The sequence below is a fragment of the Capra hircus genome, chromosome 8 (assembly GCF_001704415.2).
Source record: "Capra hircus breed San Clemente chromosome 8, ASM170441v1, whole genome shotgun sequence".
NCBI lineage: Eukaryota > Metazoa > Chordata > Mammalia > Artiodactyla > Bovidae > Capra > Capra hircus.
In genome coordinates this window covers 103,977,758-103,996,699 of record NC_030815.1, presented here as the reverse complement: position 1 = coordinate 103,996,699, position 18,942 = coordinate 103,977,758, and the positions used below count along the sequence as shown (strand labels likewise).

The window sequence follows — 18,942 nt, the reverse complement described above, 5'->3', positions numbered from 1 at the left end:
AAGAGGCTCCTGCTGCTGCTAAGTCACTTCAGTAGTGTCCGACTCTGTGTGACCCCATAGATGGCAGCCCACCAGGCTGCCTGTCCCTGGGATTCTCCAGGCAAGAACACTGGAGTGGGTTGCCATTTCCTTCTCCAATGCAGGAAAGTGAAAAATGAAAGCGAAGTCGCTCAGTCGTGTCCGACTCTTTGCGACCCCATGGACCGCAGCCTACCAGGCTCCTTTGTTCATGAGATTTTCCAGGCAAGAGTACTGGAGTGAGGTGCCATCACCTTCTCTGCAAAGAGGCTCCAGGCATCCATTATCAGCTGATTGAAATTGACACATAAACTGAAACTTGTCATCTCAAACCGGATTCAGCCTCTTAACCAATGCTTGAGTGACCTCTACAATATTATTATTTATTTTTTTAAAAAAATATGTTCAGGGTTGTAGAGCTTCCTAATAGGGGAGGACAAGAAGGAAAAGAAGAGACAAAGAGAATAAATACTAACCTCTGGGTAGCACTTATTATTAATACATTATTAATACATCAGGCATTTATAACCCCTTATCACACTCTGTCTCCAAAAACCCTGGAAAAATCTATATGTTACACTGAAGAAGCCACAATTCAGAAATGTTATAGGACTTTGTCAAGGGCTCCCAGCAGGTAAACAATTTGATTTCAGGTCTTCCTAACTGAGAAGACAATTTCCTTCTCTCTCCCAACATAATTCCCCTTAAGAGTTTCCATATCCCCTCTCAAGGCTCCATCTCTGGCCTTGGGTGGCTGATAACAAGTTGACAAAGGCCACCGTATTATGCAGCTCTTTTTAGAAAAGTCTCTTTTTTTAGGGTTGAGTTATGAGTCCATCTATAACCTGCCCTTCCTAGATAAATCTCTTTATTTTTGTACCCTGCTCAAGAGTTCAGGAACCCACTTTCCAATACTTGTGGAAGAGTAAACGAGATTTCTTAAAATTCTGGATGAAAGCTGAAACAGAGGAGGTCATTGTTCCACTGGGAAATGAATTCAAATCTATTTTTGAAACAGTTTTCCAGAATTTTATAGGAACCTATATTGTTGCCACGTGGTCAGACCCACTTTTTTTTTTTTTTTCTTTTCTGTCTAGGCAAAGAAATAGGACAGAGAAAGCAAGTGCTGTGCAGAATTTTTATTTCAAAAATTGAAACCAGACCATACCAGGGCAGTTTGTGGTCTGAATGTATCAATGGATCTAGTCATATTTCATCTGAGCTTTTCTTAGGTATACTAAACCACAAGTATGAATCTCATTATTGTGTCTGGGTGGAACTACTTTATGGATTAAGATTTGTGGGCTTAACTTGGTTGGTAATGAAACGTATGTTCAAGGGATGGGAGGGAGGGAGGAAGCCACGAAGCACTTCCAGTGCTTAGGCCAAACTCTAAAGAAAGAAACACTCAGGACTGGGCAGGGGTGGGGGTGGGAGGTATTCTTAATATTGGCCATGTGACTTGGGTCTAAAAACATGAAATCCAAAATTAGGTTCAGCAGAAATATTGCCGAATCAGCAGCGGACCACACGGCGCTAGAACAAAAGAGACTCTAGAATTGAAACCAGACACGACTCCTTGTTTCCCAGGAGAGTCTGCAGCCCCGAGAGGGGCTGTGACTTGCCCACCGCGATTGGCAGAAGCGTGGCCCGCGGTTCATTGTGTAGCTTTTCAGTCGATGGCATGTGCCACTCTGTGGCCCCAGGAGAGCCTCCGATCTCCAGGAGCTTAAAAATAAACAATGAAAATTCAAACTACAAAAGGAGAGAGAGTGTGACCTAAATTTAACAAATAACACTACAATGAAACTGGAAGGATTCCTAGTAACCCAGGATGCTGCCTTTGCGTTGAAATCCGAGTTTTACACTGTCTCACAGGCCTGGTGAAGTCCACCTCCTGCCAAAGGTCCAGCTGAGTATACGTCCATCAGACAGAAAGCAGGCAGTACTGGGGCCTCCAGAACTCTTAAGGTATTGATTAGAATCTCATGGAAAGAGGCCTGTCTCGGATATTTTTTGTAACACTTGTGCTTATGGCATCTGGCACATAGAACTGATGCAAACTCAGTGAATAGCCGGATGAGCAAAATAAACTATCCAGGAGTGGAGCTATGATGAATTCCTCGATACGTCGTGCCTTAAAAGAGATCACAGGAGAGCCAATTACCTTAAGGCCATTACGAAACAAAGGTTATTTGTTCATTAATTCCATGAAAATAAGCATCAGCTAACTGTATGTAAGCTCAAATCAAGAGATATATTTAGCTACATATTATTCAAATATAATTATACTGTGCATTTATGATATTCAGAACACAATATTTGGTGTCGGGTATTAAGAGATGAATGACACAGATATGGTTCCCCCCTCATGGGGCTTGCAAGATACATACAGTCTAGCTGTATGGAGATGAACTGCTTAGTTGAATGTAAGTACAAGACAGAATTTGCTTATTGCTCTAAAAGAGGAAGATACACATATATGATAAAGCTACCCAAATCATTTCTGGAATGACATGTGACGGAAATAATATCAGATCAATACTCAGAGAATTCAGAAGAGGGAAAAAAAAGTTACCTGAGAAAGCTTCTAATAATAGATGATTTTTTGGGAGCTGGATGTTGAAGGATAGAGAAATGTACCTGCTCAGATGGGAACAGGGCTACTGAGGAGACTTCAAGGCATCTGAAATCCTTCCTTGGTGATAACTGAGCTTGACAGCGTCTCCAACATGTCTGTCAGCATGCTTCGTTTCTACAGAACTGGCAGGTTATGTGGCATCTTAAGGCCCCAATCCCAGGATACTGATAGTATTCCCGCCCTTAAGCGAGGTGTTTGGAAGTTATATAGACAGAGTTTGGGTTTGGTCTTGAATTATAACTCCTTTCCTTGGCCCAGCACAAAAGACTTTATAAGACGGTGGCTCAGAGCACTTACTTTGGACTTGGATGGATCCATGTTCAAGTCCTGACTCCATTACTTAATGAATATCTGAACTGGCATGGCCACTTAATTGTCTTCTGACTCAGTTTCCTCATCTGCAAAGTGAGAATAAAGATACCACCTCATATCACTTTGTAGGAATTTAAACTGGAGATTTAAAATGCTTGGCACAAGCTCTGGCAATTGAGCACTCAGTGAATGATAGTTTATTACATTTTATTATCATTGTCATCATTCCAATCTTGTCTTGATCTTACAAGGCCTCTTCAATTGGTATTTGGGGATCCTAGGCACTTCCTCCTCCAGGAAGTCCTCTGTGAACTTCCAAGCTCAGAGTGACACCTCTTCTCCCAATGCCTTCATTCATACTATCACTGCTACTGAACCTTGTGTATGTTCTAATTTCTGAGATTTCTGGAAACATAGAAGAAGACCCAACAACACATCAGGAGGCACATTATAAGTAAACCGCAGGTAGCTCCTGAAAGAGGCTTAACATTTCTACCCCTGCTACTGGCTTAGAGTGTGCTGGGACACTTAAGAATATCACATATATTCAATCCACAGTACAAGGATTTAAAGTCAAGTCTTCCAATGAAATGTGACTATCAATAAATAATCATTGTAAATGCATAAAAAATAAAGTTGATTCTATTTCATGATCTTTCCAGAGGAAACTATAAGCTTTTTGACAAGAGAGAACATGCTTATCTTCTTCACTTTTGTATCCCTTGTGCTTAACTCAGGGCTTGGCATATGGTAGGTACTTAATAAAGGCATGCTAAAAAGATATATAATTGGATGGATGAATGGATGGATGGCAACTGAAGAAATCCTATAGGACCAAGAAATCTAAACATCTCAACACAGATGTGCTCTAAGATCCCATTGCAGATCTTTCTTTCTGGGGACCATTACAGTGACCTCAGACTAAGAATTACTAGAAGTCTTTGTTGACCCCCTCCCAAGGGTCTCAGCAAATAGGTAACCCTTAATCAAATTCATTGACAAAATAGGTGGGATATCTGGGATTTAATGTTTGCCTCACACTAATAGCCAGTGAAAATCCAGTACTTTGGCCACCTCATGCGAAGAGTTGACTCACTGGAAAAGACTCTGATGCTGGGAGGGATTGCGGGCAGGAGGAGAAGGGGACGACAGAGGATGAGATGCCTGGATGGCATCACCGACTCAATGGACATGAGTTTGGGTGAACTCCAGGAGTTGGTGATGGACAGGGAGGCCTGGCGTGCTGTGATTCATGGGGTCGCAAAGAGTCGGACACGACTGAGGGACTGAAAGTGAAAGTGAAGTCACTCAGTCGTGTCCGACTCTTTGCGGCCCCTGGACTGTAGCCCACCAAGCTCCTCTGTCCATGGGATTCTCCAGGCAAGAATACTGGAGTGGGTTGCCATGTCCTTCTCCAGGGGATCTTCCCGACCCAGGGATCGAACCCAGGTCTCCCACATTGCAGGCAGACGCTTTAACCGCTGCACCACTGAACTGAACTGAACTGAACTGAATAGCCAGTGATCCTCTTTGGGTGTGTAGGTCCAGGCATTCTCTTTCATGACATGTGTTACTTTTACTCAACTCCTTTTGGCTGCCTGAAGTGTCTAGTCATAACCGTGAAGTGGAGCGCCAAGGACTTGTGCAGGCATCGATTAGCAATGTCTGCCACGTACATGCTAAGGATGTGCGTGGGTGCCTCAGATTTGCCACCAAGGACGCGGTGATTTTCTCAGTTGCCTCTAAGCCTTCTGAAGTCTGATTTAGATTCTCTAATCCAATGTCTGTTTGTGTCTATGGAAAGTACTGAAAATCTGAGCCAAACGTTTCCCGTCAGAAGCAGTGTCTTGAAAAACTAAACCACAGGCAGTCTGTTGTGGAGAAAGCCCTGGCTGAGCAGCATGGACAATCATCCCAGTAGCAGCACCGCCTCTTGGCCAAGACCTGCCAGAAAAGAGCCCCACCCTGGGGTCGTGGGCTTGCTTTTCTTGCTACTGAATGAGAGTACGTAGGTGAGGAGGAAAACCAGGACAATAGAGCCAGCCTCCTCTTCTCCTAAGGATTTTAGCGTGTCTCTGTCGTTTGGCAACCTGAAATATTACAAATTATGCATTTCCATAGAAAAAGCAAACAGTGGGCATGAGGTGGCTCCCCAAAATTCTCTCAGGAATCCCTCATCCTTCCGAGACTAGCCTTCCACAAACTGCCTTCTCCAACCAAAAGACGCAAGTCACCACACAATAACAGCACACCAGCAACTAAGACCTTCTTCCTCTCACCCACTGTCCTAAATATTTCCATGTGTTATCCCATTTGGTCTCACTTTTTTCTCACTTTCAGTTGAAAGAACTTTATTGTGGGGTTCTTATGAGTATTGCCAGCTTATAGACAAGAAAGTTGAGGCTTGTGTGTGTGTGTGTGTGTGTCTGTGTGTTCCGTCATATCCAACTCTTTGCCATCCCATGGACTGGCATCCCACCAGGCTCCTCTGTCTATGGAATTCTCCAGCCAAGAATACTGGAGCGGTTTGCCGTTTCCTACTTCCTGACCCAGGGATGGAACTGTGTCTCTTGCCTCTCTTCCAGTGGCATTCTCTACCACCGCGCCACTTGGGAAGCCCCAGCTTGAGGCTCACAGAGGCAGTATTACACATCTAAGGTCAAAGCCACTAGATGGAGTCATATGCGGTCACCCCTATCCAACCATATTTGACCTTGAAACTGACAATTCCATTAGATTCAAATTAATAGCCAGTGGCAGGACCAGAATCCATGGTATTTGGCTGATTCTAGAGCAGATACTCTCGAAAACTGCACAGACTCTCCTTGGAGATTCGTCAGTTTTAGCACCTATCATTCTTCCCTGTAAGCATCTGTTTACCTGTCTGTTTCCTTTCCTGAGCTGTGAGCTCTCTGAGAACAGGAACTATCCATCACTGGCCTCTGAAACACCTGACTACCTCTTGAGCTGTCCCATAGCCTGGTCTTAATCATCATTCAACTCCTCTCTGTTGAATGCAAGAATGAATGATTTTAAAAGCAATTTAATTCCCAGGGCTGTGAAATGATTGCTAGCCCCACAAGTATCCTAACTGGGTGCCAGCTACATGCCACCGTACTACCCAAATGGATAAGTGCTTCTCAGTGCTGGAACTCCTACACCTAGGGCTTGGAGGGCTTTTGGTTTGGCAGGCAGTGTCTGCTCAATTCCTTTAAGACACAGGTTGTACTGGACTCCCTCAAGTGGAAGGATCAGATGTCCTTGGAAAAAAATCCACACTTCAGGCTGTTTCTTGGCTCCTCTCCCTTCCTGACACAGTCCAAGAAGGAATTTATGGATGTTGGGAAGGACAAGGGGTGAGGAATTTCTAGAACCTTTAAGAACGCCCATGTAAGCAGCTCCATGCTTAACTGGCTGTGCACAATAAAATTCTCTTTCCTGTAAGCAGGAAGAAAAATGTGATCTGCCTCAGGTGTTGCCAAAATGATGTGGAAAGAAATTCATCTGGATTTTTAAACCATCAGGAATCTTCCTTGTTCTCTCAAGCCCAGGCTATTTGACGTAAATGCCTATGTCAACAAGATAAATATATTCTGTGAGTTACTAAGAGTGAAGTCATAAGTATTCTGAAATATGATTCTAGCCAGTTGGAAGTTTTATCTTTATCTAGAAATGAAACTGTTTATCCTCCAGCTGTGACCCGGAAAAAATTCAAAGATTGTTGACTCCTTCATCTAAGCAGTGGTCTTTGTCCTGTGATGAAGTGCCTAAAAATAACTGTTGGTTTATTACATGCTGCTTCCAAAAGGTTAGCTATCAAACAGCTCTGCTGAGGCACCTCAGAATATATGATTATAAACCAAAATCTCCTGGGACGTGGCTGCCATGACCACACCGTGGTTTCCCCACCCACTGGATGCAGTGGTACCTCAGAGCAATGCTCCAAATAAAAACCTATAATGCCGAAACTTGGAAATACACCCTATACTGGCAACATCTAATAATGAAGAGGCTGAAACAAGAACTAATTTTTATCTTCCATCAGTGATAAAATCCTGACATATTAACACTCACCGCCTCAAAAAAAAAGAGTCTTCAAGACCATTGTTTTCAACATTTTTTTTCTTTTTTTTTTAATTTTTTTAATAGCAGGCACCATAAGTGTGCCAGGAATTTGCAGACCAAGGGACCAAATACAGCAGCCTATGTCTTGCCTAATCCGCATAGATGACACTGAGCAGTTAGGCATCTGGCCTCAAAAAGATACAGCAGTGCTCATCCAGCTCAGTACCAGCCCTCCATGCTGACCATTACTGCTCTCCTTACTGGCTCTGTCAACTCCACATGCCATCTTCTTTCCGCTCCTGCACACATCGTACACAGCCCCGTGGAACCAGGGTGTCAGTATTCGGTACGCATGATCGCGCTTTGGCCCACATCAGGGAGTCACGAAGGGAGGCTGCTGCTGCTGCTGTCATCTTCCTTCATCTCCTCCTCACCCACACACTCCTTTGCCTTTTCTCATGCTGCTCCCGCTTTCTAGACACCTAATCAAGAAAGGTGGCTGAGTGAGGAGCACATTCAACCCACCTACTCAATTGCATCCAACCACTTTTTAGAATCCCACCCAACTCTTCAGGCTCAGCTCAGGTGCTACCTCTTTTAAGGTGTCTTTTTTCAGCCCCTCAAAAAAATGTAGTCACCCTCCAATTTGAAACTTAACAGACTTAGGTTAACAAATCTCCTTTATGACCATTATATCACAATCATAGCCATGCTGTAACTCCCCGATTCTCCTGTGCCTTCTAAATGCAAACTTTCCGATCTACTATCTACTTGGCCAGTGTCATTACTGTTGTTTCTGTTATCATTAGGTACCATATTAAGTACCTACTATAAGCCAGGCACATGCTAGTAGCTTTAAGTACACCTTCTCATCTTATCCCATCTTCTCATAACTCTATGAAATAGGCACATATATGGGGGCTTCCCTGGTGGCTCAGAGGCGAAAGCATCTGCCTGCAGTGCAGGAGGCCCAGGTTCGATTCCTGGGTCAGGAAGATCCCCTGGAGAAAGAAATGGCAACCCACTCCAGTACCCCTGCCTGGAAAATCCATAGCCTTGTAGGAGATGAGGCAAGTGATACTTGGGGGGGGGGGCGGGGGAGTGAATGGCCACAGGTATCAGCTACTAAGCGGAAGACTTGGATTCTAACATAGGTCTATTTCTCTGCAAAGACCAGACTCTTTCTCTCATTCTAGCTCCTTCATTGATAGAACTCTCCAGACAGCTGAAGGAAATGGACTGAGTCCCCTCAAAAAGTCTGGAGCAAGGCATTGCAGAGTCAACAGAAGCAGGAGAGCCAGTTGATCTTGACCAGCTCTACCAGCTCCCAAGAGAAAGGGGATGCTGGGCAGGGCAGGATGTTAGACATAGTCAGAGTGGTTCCTGGGCAAGTTATCTCTGGTTTGATTTGAGAAGAATCTCATGGAGCACTTGGGGCTGTAACGTATGCAGAAAGAAAAAGAAAAAGCACCCTGTATTGCAAGTGTAGGAGGCGGATAGGATGATAACCTGAGGCAAGATCTATGTCTTTTCAGATTCAAGGAGGACAATAGCCATAAAGACCACATATGTATCCAGGTACATATACTTGTACCTGGATATGTTTGAATATAGAAGGTATGAAATTAGTGCACATACATACTTGTTTATGTTACTGAAAAGGAGTCATCTTCTCTAGTCTCCTGGCACCATATGTGAGGTACACACAATTGTATTATAATAATATAGGAGACTTAACAACTATCCTAACTTTCTTTCTTAGACTTTCTTTGACCTCTCTAAGCTTCAGTTTCCTCATTTGTACTATGGGCTTAATATTACCAAGCAGACTTCTAACTAGAACTGGTGACTAGAACTTCCTACAGTGATGGAATTGGTCCTTAGCCACATTGTCTGATATCATGGCCACTCATCACACTGCTATTAAGCACTTGAAATGTGAGTAGAGCCACTGAGGATGGCATTTTCAGTTGTATTTGATTTTAATAACCACTTGTGGCTAGTGACCTCCATACTGAACAGTGCAGCTCCAGACCAATGAATTAAAAGAATTTTCTTCCTCTTAACCCTTTTCTCTCATGAAGAAATCTTTAAGGTGCTTTTGTTGTTGTTGTTGTTGTCATTATTCTCCAGACGAATCATGCTTAAGAAGTTAACAAGAAAGGAGGCATCTAAAGAATCATCGGCACAATCACAACAGTTAATCTGGCTCTAACATTTTCTTTTAATAAAAATAGAAAGCAGAGTATGATCCACATATACATTTTTCTGCATTTAGCATATGTGCCAAGATAGGTTACAGAGCATGGCAACATGCATGTCTTGGAGAGAGCACTTTGTCCTGGATATGGACCCCAATAATCTATGTATTGAGCCAGTACAAAGGCTGTGTGTCTTCCTGCAGCCTTCCTTGGCAAACAGCTCCTTTAGTCTTTAGGCCGTAGAAGACAGAACAAAGATGACTTGATAGATGGGAGATAGACAAGAGTTTTAGGTACAGGCAGAGAGATACAGACTTGGGTGTAGGTGTAGGCGTGGGTATAGGTGCAGACATAAAGGTGAAGGTGTAAATGTGTGGATATAAAGATAGAGAGACAATCTCCCAAGACATATTCTCCTGGGAGTTCTGAGAAAGAGCTTCACTTCACTGCAGAACCCATCCTTGCTTAAAAAAACAAAAACAAAAACAAAACAGAAACAGACTTACATATGCCAAGATAGGATTTTCAAGAGTTGGGAAAAAGAAAATCCTGGAAAAAATGGTCACTGAAGTCCATATTTTTCACTACAAAAGCTCTCACTCCTGCCAAAGCCTATCCTGTCCCATCTACACATAGCATCTCACACAGGCTCCACAGCAGCCCCGCAAGAACACCCATAGCATGTTATTGATGACATGATTCTGGCTTGCATTATGGCTAATAGTTTGTCCAAGGAAGCGGTTGAACAATGACTCGAACTCAAGACAATTTGTCTGTATATCTGTGCTCTTCAACACTCTTCATTTTATATACCAGTGACTTGGAGTTTGCTATATTATCCAAAGCCCTTTCTATCGGGTAATTCCAATTAGAAATGTATTTCAAGTCCTTTCTCTACAAATGCATCTCTATTCCTGCTGCACTTATGGACACAGCGGGAGAAGGAAGGGATGGGATGAACTGAGAAAGTAGCATTGCCATATATACACTATCGTGTATAAAATAGAGAGCTAATGGGAAGCTGCTGTATAACACAGGGGTCCCAGCCTGGTGCTCTATGATGACCTCGCGTGGTGGGAGTCAGTCTCAAGAGGGAGTGGACACACACACAGACACACACATATATAGTTACGATTATTACTGATTTGTGTTGTTGTATGCAGAAACTAATGCAACATTGTAAAACAGTTATCCTCCAATTTAAAAAAAATTTAGAAAAAGAAATGTATTTCTCCTATTGTGCTGAAATTTGCCTTCTTATAACCAGTCCTCCTCTCCACCTGCAGTGTACACATATATTGGTGCTTGTTCTGTCCTTTGAGGCCACAGGGGACAAGCCAGCTCCTGGTTCTCCAGGGTTTATACAGAGTAATCCTGTTCCTCTCCACCTTGGCTTTCTCAGCTACAGAATAAATATGCACAGGTCTGCATTCTTTCCTCCTGCGAGATCTCTTCCAGACCTTCCATCACCTGATCACTTCCTAGGAAGATAAGAAGTGCTTCTGCTTGTGCTTTCTAAAGACTCATTCTCTGATTTTAAAAGCCTTACTATCAGAACATGATCCTTCATGTCTAACTTATATGTAACAAACTGTAGCTTAAAGTAATTTTCCCCAGCTCTGTCCTCAGAGAAGACATGAATCAGTCAGCTATCTGTATGAGAATATTTTACATTTTTAAAGGTTGTTATTTGCTTTGAATGTTTGCTTCCCTGGTGTAAATATTTCCAGTTCTAGTAAATTTATCTTCGTACGGTTTACCCCCTTACACATCAGTGATTTCTGCAGCTCCTCTTTGATCTAGATCCAAGTTGCTGCTTGGCTTAGGACTGGATTCAATGAGGAGGTTGAACTGAAGCAAAAGCAGGCTATTAGCTTGGACTCATGATAGGTTTTGTTTCTCAGAGTACAAAAAAATAGCAGCTACTTTTTAATGTGTGCCTCGATACCTTTTTGGGTGTTTTCTGTGCTGATCTTTAATTCATAATTCCCTCTGGAAGGATTTTGATCCCTCATTGTACAAGTGAGGTCATAGTTTAGAGAGGATTAATAGCTTGCCCGGCTTCCTAGGTGGCGCTAGTGGTAAAGAACCCGCCCTCCAGTGCCCGAGAACTAAGAGACGCAGGTTCAGTCCCTGAGTCGGGAAGATCCCCTGGAGAAGGAAATGGCAACCCACTCCAGTACTCTTGCCTGGAGAATTCCATGGACAGAGGAGCCTGGTGGGCTATGATCCATAGGGTCTCAAACAGTAGGACACGACTGGAGCGACTTAGGATGGACGGACAGGTAGTTTGCCCAAGTCATAGAGTTAGTGAGTGGCATTTGTACTCTGCTATGTCTAGTTCCAAAGGCTAGACATTTTCCACCATGTTGAAGGTATAATGAGTCTTTGAAGTGCAAAAATATCCCCCTGCCCTCAGACCACCAAGAGCCAATATGGGAAATCCACAGCCCTCGAGAATCACATTTCCTTCCTCCAAACAGTAGAGCCTTTGGCTGTGCCAGTGCGTGTCTCTTACATACAGAGTGAGAAATCCTCACTCAACCCATGCTCCGGTCAGTGTTTCCCGAGACCCGTTGCCTTTAAGTCTCAACCAGTGATTCTAACAGCCTTTTAGATGGAAATTTAGGTCGTTTAGCAACACACACAAAAGTCTTGGGTAAAAGTCCAAAAGCATTTCAAACTTGGCCCATGGCCCTTCCTCAAAAAAAAAAAAAAAAAAAAAGCGAAGAATTGATGGGAAGAGGGTGAGAAAGAAGGACTCTGGAAGGCTAAGAGAGTTCAAACAATTGTAATAGAATACCCAATCAATAAATATTTGTCCAGTAAACAACTAAGATGGGCTATGGTAGCTTGAAAGAAGACAACTTGCCAAGTTCTCCTCTTCATAATAATTTTCATCCAGTGGGCTTGCCTACATCAAAGATCCACAAATTCTTCTTAGGAACCTAATTTGAATAATAAAGCGTACTGACGGCCACCTTCTCTCTGTGTCCTCATATGGCCTTTCCTCTGTGCACAAGACAGAAAAGCCAAGTCAGAGAGAAATGTGGAGCCTCTTCTATAAGGACACCAATACTGTCATCAGATTAGGATGCAGCCCTCATGACCTTCGGTTAACCTTGATTACCTCCCTAAGAGCCCTATCTCCAAATATACTCACACTGAGGGTTGAGGCTTCAATCATGAGTTTGAGGGGAGGGGAAGAAAAAACACTAAGTAAGAATAGTTTAAGTACTTGTTGATTACAGAAGACAGCAAGGGCTCATGGATACCTTTTCTGAGTCATCTCTTGCCCTTGGTCATAGCTTGGATAACTGGTCCTGGAACGTTCTGTCAGGTTCTTCTAAAAACCTGATATTTTAAAGTTTTAGAAATAAAAGGAAGAGAAACTAAAGTTCAAAGATATAGAATATTGCTTCAACCGTCACATTACAAGTAAGATGTTAAGCTGGAATAAAAACTCAATTTGCCTTCTAAAGTCTTGCATTTTAACCTTTGCTTCCCACAGCAGGGGCAAAGCAGCACATGGGGTTAATTTCAGATTGGAGAGTCAATAATGAAGGGAGAAATTCTTCAACATCTATGGGACTGTGACCTTCATATCACTCAGTGTGCTCCCTCAGCAAATTTTGAAGGGATTCAGGAATATATGAATGATTTCCTTAATGTTTTCACTTACATCGTCACTTTGATCTGATATTATGATCTTCACTGTACAGAAGTAAAATAAGACCAACGAAAGTTATATAACTTACCCAAAGGCCCAGAGCTAGGGCTTAGGTCCAAACCACATCTGATCTGTCTTATTCCAAAGTTTCGTCCTTTCTCCTGTCTCCTTATATTTCCAAATACTGAATTGTGAGTGAAATCATTCCTTCATGATTGCAAAATTCTTTTAGAGACCATTTTATGACCACACTTCAGCACATACTGAAGGAATAAAAGGAGATCTTCAAACACAGGAAACAGAACATCAAAATTAACTAAGAACTGCAGATATTCAACAGATTCAAATAGCAATAGACACTAACAAGCTTTGGCTTTCCTTTGTTTACTCGTAGGAGAGAACTCCTTCAAGAAGATCGGGAACAACTGATTTGGATTCTGCTCTCTGCTTCCGAATCCCCAATTCTACCTAAGAGTGAGATACCCTAGGACCACAAGCACCCTGAGACATTCAGCCAAACTCACCTCCACCATGGGGGTCATGACTCAGCTATGGGCAGGCCTCTTCCTAGCTCTGCTTGCCCTTCCGGCCGAAGGTGGCGTCCTCAAGAAAGTCATCCGGCACAAGCGACAGAGTGGAGTGAATGTCACCCTGCCAGAGGAAAACCAGCCAGTGGTGTTTAATCACGTCTATAATATCAAGCTGCCCGTGGGGTCCCAGTGTTCAGTGGATCTGGAATCTGCCAGTGGGGAGAAAGACTTGGCCCCACCATCAGAGCCCCAGGAAAGCTTCCAGGAGCATACAGTGGATGGGGAAAACCAGATCGTCTTCACTCACCGCATCAACATCCCCCGCCGGGCCTGTGGCTGTGCAGCTGCTCCTGATGTCAAGGAGCTTCTGAGCAGACTGGAGGAGCTGGAGAACCTGGTGTCTTCCCTGCGGGAACAGTGCACCTCGGGAGCGGGCTGCTGCCTCCAGTCTGCCGAAGGTAGGAGCTGGTGACGGGTCCAGCCCCTCACTGTATGGATGGGAGGAATGGTGAGCCAGGCAGGATCCATCAGTTGTTTCTAGAGTGGGTTCCCTGGGGAACCAACCTCAGAAGGTGTTCATTCAAAAGAGATTTAACAGACAAACGACTATGGAGAATGTAACCATATCTAGTAGGCTCTTGGAGAGTCATGGTGACAAATGTTTCAGAGGAATTTTCGGGCCTCTGAGAGATCTTGCTTTGAAAAACCCTATCTTACTTTTAAGTACTAGTTTCTAAAACTAGGGCTTCCCTGGTGTCTCAGCTGGTAAAGAATCTGCCTGCAAGGCCGGAGACCTGGATTTGATCCCTGGGTTGGGAAGATCCCCTGGAGAAGGGAAAAGCTATCCACTCCAGTATTCTGGCCTGGAGAGTTCCATGGACTGTATAGTCCATGGGGTCGCAAAGAGTCAGACATGACTAAGCAACTTTCACTTCACTTCTAAAACTTCTTTGACAATGACATCTACTCATTCCATACTCTGAAACCCTAATAATGTATTTTGAAATCCCTCGCCCAAAGATCATTCTCTGAAAGGTACCCCCATCACCCTGTTGTATAAATAAGGAAACTAAGGCCAAAAAGGAAGTTGGGATTCCCCAAGGTCCTGACATAAGTGGCCAAGTTAGGACTTAAATGACAGTATTCCATACCCTGGTGTTCTCACAAAGTTACAGCCTACAGTGATGTAAAATTTGGGGGAAATAGGAAAAACACGTTCCAGTTTAAAGGCAACAATGATGATGATCACATGTGAACTAAGTCCTTTATGTATTGGGCTGGCTTGTAGCCTACAGAAAACCCAAATGAACTTTTTGGCCAATCCAATACCATGCACTATAATTCATTGTCTCATTTAATCCTCCCAACAACCCTTTGAGATAAAGTTTAATACCCCCATTCCATAGATCTAAGAAACGAGACTCAAAACAGTTAAGCAACTGGCACAAGAAGACACAAAGAGTGATAAGAAACGGGGGCTTTGGAGGTGCCTGTGTTTCTCCAGCACTCTGCCTGTCTCTAGGTACATCTTTTTTTTAAGGAATTTTGCCACCTGGGAATTTTGTCTTCATTTCCATTCCCTAAAGTTGATAGAAATACACGGGTTTCAACAAGGCTAAATCAGAGGTGAAAATATCTATTTCTGCCACTCATAAAACAAACAAACAAAAAATACTAGAAAGTATTTTACAGATTATTCCAAGAGCAGCTCCAATCAAGAGCAACCCGAACCATCATAAATTGAGGCTACTGTAACTGCGTGGACACCAGGCCCTTCTGCAGCGGCCGGGGCAACTTCAGCACTGAAGGTTGTGGCTACATGTGGGAACCCGGCTGGAAAGGCTAATCATCATAAAAATAAACCCTAATCATCATAAATTGAGAGTACTGTAGGTTTCCAAGGCAAAAAAAAAAAGTTTATGTACAAATTAGTTCATCTTCCACTTCTTTCAACCCCTAGTAAAATGCAGAGGGGATTTACAGAATAGGCCTAATAGAACCCAAAGGAATGGCCTAAAAAACTCATTAATGCAGTGCTATCCGTTAGAACTATGAACCACGTATGTAATTAATCATAACTTTTCCAGTAGTCATACTAATTAAATGAAAAAGGAACAGGTAAAATGATTTTAATCATTCATCCAATATAAGTAAATAATCTTTCAGCTTGGAAACTATACAAAAATTATTAATGGATATTTTATATTCTTTTCTTGTATGCTCTCTTTGAAATCCAGAGTGTTTGTAGTTCACATTTAGAGCACATCAAAATTCAGGCTAGCCACAGTTTAATGGTTTAGAGGCCAAATGTGTCTAACAGCTACCACACTAGATGACATAGTTTTAGATTCTCACTTTTCAAGCCAACCTTTTTCTTAAAATTGACTTCCTTCCTGCTGTCAGGAAGGAGATACAATGTATTAATGCAACTGTATTTAGATGCAGATAAAATGGAGCAAGTTTTGTTTGTTTCTTTCCCTTGATTGCATGGAGGCCACACCTGCCACTACTGCAACTTAAGCCAAGACATTATGGAAAAAGATGGCTGCACATGAGCTTTGTGGGGGCTGCTGCTGCTGCTGCTGCTGCTGCTGCTGCTGCTGCTGCTAAGTCGCATCAGTGGTGTCCGGCTCTGTGCGACCCCACAGATGGCAGCCTACCAGGCTCCCCCGTCCCTGGGATTCTGAGTCTAATGGAAAGTTGTCCTAGCAGAATTAGAAAGCCACTCCTTAGCTATCTCATTTCAGTTACTGAAAATTTAGAAAACTTTGGTCGCATAAGCACCTATACCGACTTAAGTCAACCAAGACCCTCTGCAAGAGGAAATCAGAATCAGCACAACGGTGGGTCCTTAATGTCCTCATTTAACGCAATCGACCCCAGGTGAGTGGGCCATGGGTCCCACCTGACCGACAGAGAAGCTGAGCTCCAGAGTGTCTAAGTCATTGTGCAAATGCAGCACAGTTATTGAGTCAAGGCATCAGAGCTGAGTTCAGTTCAACAGTTATTTCTTGGTGAAACACTTATTTTCTTACATGGCTAACCTCGGCTAACTATGGGAGAAGTAAAAACACAGCCCAGCAAGATGCATTCTACAGGCAATGGTTCGTAACCCTTGGAGTCCCAGGAATACCTGAAAATTTGATGAAAACGAGTCTCCTCCCCAGGGATGGAAACACACACACGTATACACACAATTTCAGGGAGTATAGCGTAAGAATGCCTACCTAGTGTCATTGGTTGTGAAAGTGTTAGTCACTCAGTCATGTCGAACTCTTTGCAACCCTATGGACTGTAGCCTACCAGGCTCCTCTGTCCATGGAATTCTCCAGGCCAGAATACTGGAGTGGCTTGCCATTCCCTTTTTCAGGGGATCTTCCTGACCCAGGGATCGAACCCAGGTCTCCTGCATTGCAGGCAGACCCTTTACCATCTGAGCTACCAGGGAAACCCAAAGTAGAAGACCAGCCCAATGTGGGGCTCCAACCTATGACCCTGAGATTAAGAGTCGCATGCTCTAACAGACTGAGCTAGCCAGGCAGCCTCACCAGATTTCACACAATAAGCAATTGATTTTCAAGCCAGACGGGGCCTGAGAGGCCACCTTGCTCTAACGGAATTTAAATCTGGGTTTTGTGGGTAGAAGCCAAGAAAGCAAGCTGCCCCTGCTCAGAGAGAGACTCTCTTCTTTTCCCTGCAGGCCGCGTGGACACCAGGCCCTTCTGCAGCGGCCGGGGCAACTTCAGCACGGAAGGCTGCGGTTGCGTGTGCGAACCCGGCTGGAAAGGCCCCAACTGCTCTGAGCCCGAGTGCCCGGGGAACTGTCACCTGCGCGGCCAGTGTCTGGACGGCCAGTGCGTGTGTGATGAGGGCTTCACCGGTGAGGACTGTGGCCTGCTGGCCTGTCCCAGCGACTGCAATGACCAGGGCAAGTGCGTGGACGGGGCCTGTGTCTGCTTCGAAGGCTACTCCGGGCTCGACTGCAGCCAGGAGACATGCCCGGTGCCCTGCAGCGAGGAGCATGGCCGCTGCGTGGACGGCCGCTGCGTGTGCCAGGAGGGCTTCGCGGGAGAGGACTGCAGGGAGCCCCTGTGTCTGCACAACTGCCACGGCCGCGGGCGCTGTGTGGAGAATGAGTGCGTGTGCGACGAGGGCTTCACGGGCGAGGACTGCGGGGAACTCGTCTGCCCCAACGACTGCTTCGACCGGGGCCGCTGCCTCAACGGCACCTGCTCCTGTGACGAGGGCTTCACGGGCGAGGACTGCGGCCAGCTGGCCTGTCCCCACGCCTGCCACGGCCGCGGCCGCTGTGACGAGGGCCAGTGCGTGTGCGACGAGGGCTTTGCGGGCCCGGACTGCAGCGAGCGGCGCTGCCCCTCCGACTGCCATGAGCGCGGCCGCTGCGTGGACGGGCGTTGCGAGTGCAACGACGGCTTCACAGGCGCAGACTGCGGAGAGCTGCGGTGTCCCCGCGACTGCAGCGGCCACGGGCACTGCGTGAACGGGCAGTGCGTGTGCGACGAGGGCCACACCGGCGAGGACTGCGCACAGCGGCGGTGCCCTTCTGACTGCCACGGCCGTGGGCGCTGCGTGGACGGGCGCTGTGAGTGCCAGCCCGGCTTCCAGGGTGACGACTGTGGCGAAATGAGCTGCCCGCATGACTGCCACCAGCACGGGCGCTGCGTGAATGGCATGTGTGTGTGTGACGACGCCTACACGGGCGAGGACTGTCGCGAGCTCCGCTGCCCACAGGACTGCAGCCAGCGCGGCCGCTGCGTGGACGGGCGCTGCGTGTGCGAGGATGGCTTCACCGGCCCTGACTGCGCAGACCTCGCCTGTCCCGGCGACTGCCACGGCCGCGGGCGCTGTGTGGACGGCCAGTGCGTGTGCCTCGAGGGCTTCACCGGGCCTGACTGCGCACAGCGCAGGTGTCCCGGCGACTGTCATGGCCAGGGCCGCTGCGTGGACGGCCAGTGCGTGTGCCACGAGGGCTTCACCGGACCCGACTGTGCACAGCGCTCCTGTCCCAATGACTGCAGCAACTGGGGGCAGTGCGTCTCTGGCCGCTGCATTTGCAATGAGGGATACACCGGGGAAGACTGCTCCCAGGGTGAGTAGCAGCCTCCAGCGAACTGGCGTCAGGGGTTGGCATGTGCTGGAGATCTCTGTGTTACACTAAACACACACACACACGTGCGCACAAGCACATGCTCTCTGAAGGAGCCCTGGTCTCTCACCTGTTTCAGAGCTTCCTATTTGGGGGTCAGAGGCTCAGAGAGGTTCTGGAATTGTCCCAAGGACACACAGCTTATAGATCACACAGCTGGTACCTGAATCTGGGTAATTCCTCCATGCTGAGTTTCACAACTGGTGCCCAAGATAAGGTAGATGAAACGATTACCTCCCTTTTGCTAAACATCAACCTTCTTTCCTACTCTACGCACTGACATGTAAAACTGACACGCCATCATAAACTAAATCCCTCTCTTTGGATGGAGTTAAAAT

General features: G+C 45.4%; 1 protein-coding gene across 4 annotated transcripts in view; it reads left to right on the top strand.

Annotated features, from left to right (window-relative positions):
• The window catches only part of TNC (tenascin C), a 101,577-nt gene that overhangs the window by 16,998 nt on the left and 65,637 nt on the right, over positions 1–18,942 (top strand). For all 4 annotated transcript variants that reach the window (XM_018052679.1, XM_018052680.1, XM_018052681.1 and 1 more), the window contains exons 2-3: positions 13,302–13,895; positions 17,138–18,547. In XM_018052679.1, the coding sequence (XP_017908168.1) occupies positions 13,439–13,895; positions 17,138–18,547 (1,867 nt within the window). In that variant the 5' untranslated portion in view covers positions 13,302–13,438. The remainder of the gene's footprint in view (positions 1–13,301; positions 13,896–17,137; positions 18,548–18,942) is intronic.